The 10,560-nt window shown below is 38.2% G+C and overlaps 1 protein-coding gene across 1 annotated transcript in view; it reads left to right on the forward strand.

Moving 5' to 3' along the window:
* The window catches only part of IL13RA1 (interleukin 13 receptor subunit alpha 1), a 59,580-nt gene extending 50,248 nt beyond the window's left edge, over positions 1-9,332 (forward strand). The window contains exon 12 of the mRNA XM_023734488.1: positions 6,852-9,332. Within this exon, the coding sequence (XP_023590256.1) occupies positions 6,852-6,932 (81 nt within the window). The 3' untranslated portion in view covers positions 6,933-9,332. The remainder of the gene's footprint in view (positions 1-6,851) is intronic.
* Positions 9,333-10,560: the final 1,228 nt, after the last annotated feature.

Below are 10,560 nucleotides of genomic sequence, written 5' to 3' on the forward strand. Positions count from 1 at the left end.
GTTTGATTCTATGAATTTCTTTATTCCATCCTTAATTTCTTCTATAACCCAGTAGTTTTTGAGCAAGGTGTTGTTCAGTTTTCATGTGTTTGATTATTTTTCCTTGCTTTTTCTGTTGTTGATTTCTACTTTAATGGCTTTATGGTCAGAAAAGATGCTTTGTAATATTTTGATGCTTTGCATTTTGTTAAGGCTTGCCTTATTGCCTAATATGTGGTCTTTTCTGGAGAATGTTCCATGTGCATTGGAAAAGAAAGTATACTTGGCTGCTGTTGGGTGGAGTGTTTGGTATATGTCTATAAGATCAAGTTGATTGATTGTAGCATTTAGCTCTTCCGTGTCTTTGTGGAGCTTCTTTCCGGATGTACTGTCCTTCACCGAAAGTGGTGTGTTGAAGTCTCCTACTACTGTGTGGAGCTGTCTATCTGTCCTTTCAGTGCCGTTAGAGTTTATGTATTTTGGAGCCCTGTCATTGGGTGCGTAAATATTTATTATAGTTATGTCCTTCTGGTATATTGACCCTTTAATCATTATATAGTGTCCTTCCTTATCCTTTGTGGTGGATTTAACTTTAAAGTCTATTTTGTCAGAGATTAGTATTGCAACTCTTGCTCTTTTTTGAGTGTTGTTTGCTTGATATATTTTTTTTCCATCCTTTGAGTTTTAGCTTGTTTGTGTCTTTAAGTCTAAGGTGTGTCTCTTGTAGGCAGCAGGAAGGTCAGCTTTTCATCTTTCATGATATTGGGGAGGTTTTCTGTCAGCAGTTCTTCAATGATCCTCTCTGTGTTTTCTGTTTTCTCCTCCTGTTCTGGAAATCCGATCACTCACAGATGTTTGCTTTTGATTGTATCCCACATAATTCTCAGGGTTTCTTCATTTTTCTTTGTTCTTTTTTCTGATTTTTCGTCAGAGTTGTATCCAAGTGTTTGACTTCAATTTTGCTGATCCTGTCTTACATCGTTTCAAAGCTGCTCCTCAGCCCTTCTATGACACTGTCCATTTCTGAAATTTTGTTGTTTATCTTTTGGATTTCCAATTGTTGTTTTTGTATGATTTCTAGTTGTGAATTTATTTTAGCATTTTGTTCCTGTATTATTTTCTTGAATTCTTGCTGTTTTTTGTCTGTATTTTCCATGAATTTGTCTGCCTTTTCCATAAATTTGTCTGTTTTTTCCTTATTTTTGCTTAAACTCTTGGTTAATTTTGAATACTAGGGATTTGAATTCCCTGTCAGTTAGGTCTAGTGCCTTTTCTTCTACTGGAAGGTCATCTGGTGTTTTAGTTTGGATGCCTACTGGAACCATCCTGTCGTGTTTTTGTAAATGTTTTGATATTGTCTGCTGTCTTCAGGGCATTCGGTCATTATTTTCCTCGTTTATTGAGTGTAGATTTATTTGTTTCATCCTGTTTTTAAAATTTTTATTTGACTATGTCTGAGCAGGTGGGATGTGTGTTCTTTGTTGTTTGATCATCTGTGGGCACGATACTTTTCACCTCCTTTGCCAATGGGCAGGGTCAGTCACTCAGGCATGGTACAGCACGGCACAGGTCCTGCTGAAGGGCAGTTGCTGGGATGGGTTGTTTGTGGCATGTTCCAGGGCTGACAGTGCGGACCGGGAATCAGTGCAGGGCAGGTTCCAGTAGGCCGTGCCTGTGCTGCTTGGGAGTGTGATGTTCAGCACACAGTGCAGGTAGGCAGGAAGGAGGGGGTAGATTGTGATGTGTGGAGCTAAGATGGGTATGGGAAAGAGGAGAGAGAGGAGAGAAGAACAGGAGCCAAAAACATACAAACAAACAAAAAAGAGTGCTAAGGGAGCTTGCTATCGGAGTGGAGAAATGAGAGACTGAGAAATGAGGAAAAACAAAAATGAAAAAAAAGAAGAAGTGAATAAATTGAGAAACTGGAAATGAAGAAAGACAAAAAGGAAATAAGAGAGAGAAGAGAACAAAACAAACAAAAAGAAAAAAACCAAAAAGAAAAAAGAAATGCCCCCAGGGATGTCCCTGTGCGTCTGCACAGAGTAATGGAGTAGCTTCTAAGCTGTGCGGTACTTCCCAGCTAGAAGGGGCTCCCAAGCCGAGAAAAGAAAAAGAAACAAATCAAAACAGAACAAATCAGAGCAAAGAAACAAACAAACAAAAAAGCCCCGGGGGTCCTACCAGCGTGGTGGCCCGGGCCAGGAAGCAGTTCCGTAGTCGGTGTTTCGCAGCCTTTCAGGAAGAAGCAAAGATGGCACACGGAGCCAGGTATTTGAGAGAAAGGAGGGGGAGGTGGTGAGAGGTGAGGAAGAAATCTAAAGAAGCAGCAAATAAAGCAACACCAGCAGCCAACAAAAGGCACTCAGGGAGCCGGCCAGTGTGGGTGGGTGGCATCCAAGCGACACTGGGGTGCTTCCCGCCCATGAGACTGTGGCTACAGGAAGCAGAGGAGGCTAAGTGGGGTGAAGAGGGTGGGGGGTGGGAAACCCTATATCGCTGGTTACTGGTTGTTCTGTCTCCTGCTGGAAGCTCCGTGAAGCTGCTTTCTCATACCCTCTGTTTGCTGATCTCCCATAGGAGTCCAAGATGGCAGATCCGTGCTGCAGTAACTGATAGGGTACCTCTGCATGTATTGCTCCTCGCTCTCTATTCTGGATCAGTTTCTTATTCCATTCGGTGCTTGGCTGAGTTCTTTATCTCTTAATTTGATACTTAGGGTTTAGAGATTGATGTGTGACTCTGTTTGACTTAGTTTTTCTGGTCTTTGCTGTGGAGGGATGGTGTGGTGCTTCTGACTATAGCGCCATGTTGCCCGGAATCTCTATTTCTAACTTTTTAAGGAAGTGCCATACCGTTTTCCACAGTGGTTGTACCATTTTACAGTCCCACCAACAGTGTATGAGAGTTCCAATCTCCTCATACCCTCACCAGCATTTGTTGTTTTCTGTTTTTTTGATCATTGCCATTTTTGTTGGGGTGAGATGGTATCTCGTTGTTGCTTTTAGTTGCATCTAATGGCTAATGGTCACGAGCATCTCTTCATGTATTTGTTGGCCGCTTGAATGTCTTTGGTGAAGTGTCTGTTCATGCCCTTTGCCCACTTTTTAACTGGATTGTTTGTCTTTTTGTTGTTGAGGTGTTGAAGTTTTCTATAAATTTTAGAAATTAGTCCCTTCTCGGATATGTCATTGTCAGAATTTTTTTCCCAGTCTGTAGGTCCTCTTTTTACTATTTTGGAAAAGTCTTTTGATGCACATATGTGTCTAATTTTTAGGAGGTTCCAGTCATCTAGTTTATTTTCTGTGGTTTGTGTATTTTTAGTTATGTTTGATAGTCTGTTTATAAACAACATGTATCTTTGTTTGCCTGCCTTGTATATTTGTCACATCCTCTTGAGTCATTTTCATCCATCTTCATTCCTTCTTGATTTAAAAAAAGCCTCCTTTTAATCTCTGTTTCTCTTAAGGTATTACCTGTTGTGTTTATTTACACTTGTGTCCTTCTGCTTAGACTACATTTCTGAAATGATTATTTCTTATATTTCTAATTCTTTTCTAAGTTTTATCATTTCTGAGTTGTTCTGATACTGATTTATGATATTCTTCCATATCATGTAACTTCTTCTTAATGTACTTAACTAGTTTTGAAGTATTATAGTGTTCATCTGTTTTTTGTGGACATATCTTTCTGGTGTGTTTTTATTCTGTAAAGATATTATTCTGTTGCTCATTTTTACATAAAATTAGTCTCCCTGGACTTCTAGAAGGAGACTTAATTTAGGATAGTTTTTCTCCCCTAATTTCATGGCTAGAGAGTTCCATCTTCTCTTGTTTTTGAGAATTGTTCAAAAGTATGGTAAATTACTTACTGAAATCTCCTGGCCCTGTCCGTCTCTACTTTTATCTGGACTTCTGTTTTTTGTCTCTCTCATCCCTGTTCTGCTCAATTTAGAGTCTATTCCCACTGGTTTCTCCTCTGAGCAGGGCTTTGATCTGGAAGGAAGCTTTAGCTAATTAGTTTTGAGAGTTCATGGGGCCCAGGCTGCTCCCAGACTGTATCATGGACCCCTTCGCTCAATCACTATTTGAAGGTGCAAGCTACTCCTACTTTCAGTTATTGTTCATAAATTAGCTTGCTGAGGTTTGAATGAGTTATTTCAGAGTTCTCAGGTCTGTCAGATGCCCTGTTGGTTCCCTCTGCATGTTTTTCCACAGCTGATACCATGTTGGTCTTGTAATTATCTGTGGTTTGTCCTCACCCACACATATTTAGGGCTCATGGGGGAATCCTTTTCATCTGGTTTTGATGTAGATTATGTCCTCCGATTTTGGTTTTGCTTTCCTACTTGCCCTACTTGCCTTTCTTACTTGTTTTTTGTTATAGTAGTATTTGGGGAGATTCAAAAACTATGCTGCCACCACACCTTCCTTCCAGAATTTCTCTCTTATAATAGGGCATCTGCAAACTGTATCCTGTGGACCAATCCTGTCTGCCACTTGTTTTTGTACAGCCTGTGAGCTAAGAATGGTTTTTACATTTTTGTATAGTTGAGAAAATCAAAAGAAAAATACTATTTCGTGGCCCATGAAAATTATATGGAAATCAAATTTCAGTGTCTAAAGTTTTATTGGAACACAGCCACACTAAGTTATTTATGTATTTTCTATGGCTGCTTTCATGCTACAACACCAGAGTTGTTGGGACAGAGACCATATGCTTCTCAAAGTTGAAAATATTTATTATCTGACCATTTACAGAAAATGTTTGCTGAACCCTATCCTATAATATAGGAGCACTGATAGCACAACGATTAAGCATTTGGCCGCTAACTGAAAGATTGGCAGTTCAAACCCACCAGTGGCTCCGTGGGAGAAAAGACCTGGTGATCATCTGCTCCCATAAAGATTACAGCCTGGGAAACCGTATGGGGCAGTTCTACTCTGTCACATGGGGTCACTCTGAGTCGAAAATTGACTCAATAGCAGCTAACAACAACAATCCTATAATATACTTTTTTAAAATGGCTGAATAGTATTCTGTTGTGTGAATGTATCATAATGTACTTAACTAAGTCCCTATTGTTGAGCATTTAGGTGATTTCTAAATTTCATTATTATAGGCATCATTTCACAGCTACGTGCTCAGGTACATATTTAATTACCTTCTTGAGACAAAATGTTACAAGTAAGATTACTGGATCAAAGGGAGGTATATACATTTTAAACTCTGATAGATATTGACAAATTGTCATCCAGAAAGATTGTATAGGTTAAATATCCATTAAGGATACTGGGAAGGAGCCTGGGTGGCACAGGTTGTTTGCAGTGGGCTGATAACCAAAAAGTTGGTGGTTCGAAACCATCCAGGGGCTCCGTTGAAGTAAAGGCCTGGAGATCTGCTCCCGTAAAGAATACAGCCAAGAAAACCCTATGGAGCAGTTCTACTCTATAAAACATGGGGTCACCATGAGTCTGGGGCCGACTCAGTGGCAGCTAACAACAATAACAACAAAAGGATACTGATTAAATGAATTATGGTACATTCATGCAATGGAATATGGCAGAGATTAAAGGCATTGAGGTAAGTCTATTTTTACTGATGTGTAAAAACATATAACATATGCTGTTACGTTAAAAACCTAAGTTACATATATAGAGTATGATTCCTTTGTATTAAGGAAATGTGGGATTAGAATACATACACTTACATTTTTCACCAGGAGCATAGATTACAACCATGTTATACCAGTTTATATACCTACCAGCAGTATGTAGAAATGGTTATTTTGCCATACTTTTGCCCACATAGTGTTATCTATTTTTTCTAATTCTTGCCGATTTGATAGTTAAGAAAAAAAGTGTTGTATTTTAATTTTACATGTCAGGTTTTATATTTTTTCATACATTTATTGGCTTGAATTAATTTTTTTGAAATTCTTGTTCATTGTCCATTTTTTCCCTGCAATATTTGTGTTTTTCTTGGTGACTTATAAGAGCTCTTTATATATCAAATATTTACCCTCTAGCTTGTTATGTATGTTTGCCTTTGTATTATATTTAGGGTAATTAATGATGTATGAAAAATTTTTTCTTTTTTATGCAGTCAAATCTTCCTTTATTTTTTATGTGTTGAAAGCCCTTTTCTACTTCAAATTTGCATAATTGTTCTCCTATATATTTTTCTAGTATTTATTTGATTTTTTTTTACAGTTGAGTCTTTAATCCATCAAGAATTTGTGTAGGCTGTGAGGTAGGGTTAACTTTTGTTTTTCAAATGCTTAGCCAGTTGTTTCAGTGCTATTTATTGAAGAAATAAGCCATTATTTTAAGGTTATATACTTTCTTCATATTGTTTTATTAGGAATCTGTACATTGCACATTTTAAAAATCAGGATTATTGAGGTATAATTTACATACAATAAAATTCACCCTTTTAGAGTGTACAGTTCGGAAGAGTTTTGGCAAATGTATGCAACTGTGTAACCAACTACCCCAATTAAATTTGAGTGTTAAGAAAATAAAGGCGAAGATTAATGTCTGAGTGAAACAGTTGAAGCAAGAACTTCCTTCTTCAAAAGATTTTGTTTCCAATTTTGGAAAGGTCCAAATTTGTTTATCTCTTGAGACAGTCATTTAACCTCATATAACACTCCCGTGCTTTTTTCCCCTTTAATGTTAATTCCTGATTGTTTTGTTTCATTAACTGTTCAAATGGATAAAGATTCTTAGGTTTAAAAAAATGCAGGAAAATGTACACTTATTGCTGCATGCACGTAGGCCTAAAAATAAGCATTGGTCGTGAGTACTCAGGGAAAAAAATACACTGTTTAGAGAAGTCATTGTGTATGTGTTTTTTTGTTTCCTTCCTTCTAGCACTGGAAGAAGTATGACATCTATGAAAAGCAAACTAAAGAAGAAACTGACTCTGTAGTGCTGATAGAAAACCTGAAGTGAAGCTCTCAGTAATGGGGATAATTTATTTTTACCTTCAATGTGATCTTGTGAAGATTTGTTATCTGGGAACTTGCTATATGGAAACTGAAACTACTAGACCATTTAAAAACAGGCAGCTCGTAAGAGCCACAGGTCTTCATATTGAATCGTGCACCAGAAAAACTAAGAAATAGTGGGCCCTTTGGAGAAGAGAGTGGAGTCATCCTCATTGAATTATAAAAGTAGACATCCTTTGCAAAGGCTTCAAACCAGGGGATAAAGCAAAAAGTGATGATGACAGTAGGGTTATTATCAAGAGTTGTAACAAATTTCTAAGGAATCTATACCTGCTTTGTATTCTTTGTGGTCAAACAGCACCAACAGGTTTTATTTGTTTGGGGAACTCATTTTAGGTGGCAAATGCTAATGCCAATCTTGTAAACAAAATTGATAAAATCTGTTATTTGAGATCCGATTGAGTAACGTTTGTGGCCATTAGACTTCTTAACAGTCCAGAATTATCATCCCCTTAAGCAGTATTTTCCCCTGCTTCCACAGCCCCAGAAATTAGTGTTGGTCATGATGATGACAGGTACAGAAAAAGCAGAGGCAGCCTCTTCGACAAGACCTTTCAAAGCCATTGCAGACCTTTGACAGCATTGGAGGCAGAATGACCCGTTGGGTATTAGGCATTGAACCATGCAGTCTCTAATGATATATTATTTTTCTTTACCTCAGCTACTCAAGTATTTACTGTGTCCCTGGCTTGTGCTAGACCCCCAGATTTGAGGCACAAACCCCCTTAAAATCTAGTTGGGAATCCTCAGTGCATACCCCCTTCTTTACCTCCACCAGTCGTTTTTAAGACCTTCCAGCTCCACGATTTGATTTCCCCTTTTGCATTCTCCCTCATTCCCCTTCATTCTAGCCTACCCTTCACCTTTCATTGGAAATTTAGATATAAATCTGCTCAGAACACCTAGAGGGGCGGAGTAACTTGCATCTTAGGTAAAGTTTGAGTAGACTGAGAAACAATGACTAACTCATGCATATTTTGTAACTTCTGTGTGAGTCCACATTTGTTTGAGAGTTTTCAGCATTTACTGTTTCTTTACATGGTTTCTGAACAGGAATGAGGTATTATCTTCACTTAGAACTTTGCTATTTGCTCCAGAAAAAAAGAATAGTATCTTTTTCTCTTCCAAGATGGGCCCTGGGATTGATTCCTCTTTTCCCTTACTGCCACAAGTGGTTATTATTAGTAGGTTTCCTGTCTTGTGTTGATAGCCAGCCATCCTAGGTGCCAGAGTTTGTACTCATTTTTTGTATATGTTAGGGTTCCATGCTCACCCATCCCCACAACGTTGCCATATATATTTCCTCTCCTCCTCCTAATTCCTCCAAATTTAAAGAAGTATGGAAAGTGAGAGGTTCCCCCACCTACCCAGTGTTTCTGTTCTCACACACACAGACTCAGTTTACTGATAAGAACTTGAGCACTTTATATCACAAGTTCTTGCAATGTTTACCCATTTGTATTAATAAGATGATGCTACTTGCAACTCCTACCCTTTGGGGAGGGGAGATCAGCGATCCCTGAACCTCACAGGTTTAGGTACAAGTGGCCACATGCTTCCACCGCAGTGGAGGAGCACTGTGCCCTGACTTTTCTGAGGAAATTGGGGTTCGTGGCAATGGTAGATGTTATTTCCTCCCTGTGCCTTTATTTTTGAGGTCAGATTGAGGCTGGGAGACAGGCACAGTGGATGTTCCACTTTGTTCTTTTGTTGTTTAGAAGGAGTAGTTGGTTTTCCTCTGTAGGGATGAGATTCTTTCCTAGCCAGATTTTTTATTCTGGGAGACAAAACACCTGAATGCCTCACCCAAAGCCGTTTTTACTGTTATTCTGTGTAGTTGGCAGTAGAGGGGTAGGGATGCTTTGAAATTCTGATTACCCAGGGAACTACAGATGCTGACTGTCATAAAGCTGGGAGTGGGGACAATGTATTTTGGTTCCATCTCTTATAGCAGTGAAATAGCTGAGGGAAGAGGGGAGGGTGAATTATGGGAGTCCCAATGGCTATTTTACAGTTGCTGAAAAGTGACCCCCAAGTCTTGGGAGTTCTTGGAGACATCATCACATCAGTGGGATTCTCATCACCGCTGGGAAACTACTAGGTTCGTTTACTATTTTATGTCAAACCTGTATGGATTTTTTTTTCCACATACCTAAGTAAACCCACTGTACAGATTGTCATTCATATTCTTTCATTCAGATAAGTTTTTCTTCATCTGGGCACTGAAGGGATACATGAAACAATGTTAACCTTTTTGGTAATGTCTTCAACTAGGGATCATTTTGTTTAACTTCTTATATGAAAGTTCGAGTAAAATAAATATGGAATGTCTTTTTGTATGTCACCCTAATGTTTTTCTTTGGTCTTATTTTGGGTGAAGTGTTTTGTTGTGTGAAGTGGGTGGCAGAGAAAATTGGAGTTGAAAGCATAAACAAAACAAATTCCAAGGGAGCTATTTTATCTTGTACAGACTCATTTATTGTAAACTTCCCTGCTGTTTTGGATTTGTCTGTGTTTTCTATAAGAGCGTGCACTTAGTTTAATAGTAGTACAGCTTTTGCTGAAAGCACCTAAAGAGACAGAAGTATTTGATAAATTGTGGTTATAATAATTAAGGGAAATGGAGAACCGGTCCTTTCTAATTTTAAGCTTAAAATAGAGTACAGTGTACTTAAGGAGACTCATGGTATACGTGATGAGAACCTCTGATTGAAGTTAATAATACCAGCACATTAGTTTTGAGACTAAGAAAATCAGTGTTCAATAGCTGCCCTCTTAAGAATTGGTTATATATAAAAAAAGAATTGGTTATATGCTTTCATATTTTCTATAAATACAGCAAAATGGTTTGAATGTCACAGAGGGTTTCTCATTTGTGTTAAGCGTGTGTCTTTAGCCAGACCACATTTGTTAATTACCCTGAATCGTTACAGGATCCAAACCCTAGGGTGAGGGTGGGGACGCTGATTTTGGCTAGGTTATTTCTATAACTATCTAGAAGTATCTAGGAAGACTGGAAATCCATCTCCAGGTAAGTACAGTATTTTCTATAAGAACCCTCCTTTTGATTCTTAACAGATCAACTCTGAGTAGTATGACAGAAAACATTAACTGAGGACTCTTGAGATTGTATATCTGTATGTTTGTGTGAGATCTACAGAAATCAAATTCCTGTAGCCACAAACATGTTCAACTCATCCCGGGGGGAGAGAAATCAGAATGATCTAAACACATTTGTTTTCCAGAGTCATTGACCATTTTGTTGTTTCCATGAACTCCTACTTTTGCAAATTCAACTTTATACTCACATTAATAGAATATTTTGCTACTAGAATATTAGCAGTTTTAGAAGAAAACAAGGGAACATGAACATTTCTTTCAGAGACTGTTTTCTTTTAAACACTAGTGATTAGGTCAAGCAATCAAATTTCTTGCAAATATTGTAACTAAATCTTGGTATGTTTTTACTGTTAAGCAGGGGAGGAATTTTACTGACTTTTGGATGTACTAGATGTTTCTGACATCAGTCCCCTTGATGATTTGTTCCTGAAGGTTCTTTGGCCCTTAACTGT

The sequence above is a fragment of the Trichechus manatus genome, unplaced genomic scaffold (genome assembly GCF_000243295.1).
Source record: "Trichechus manatus latirostris isolate Lorelei unplaced genomic scaffold, TriManLat1.0 scaffold00068, whole genome shotgun sequence".
Classification (NCBI taxonomy): domain Eukaryota; kingdom Metazoa; phylum Chordata; class Mammalia; order Sirenia; family Trichechidae; genus Trichechus; species Trichechus manatus.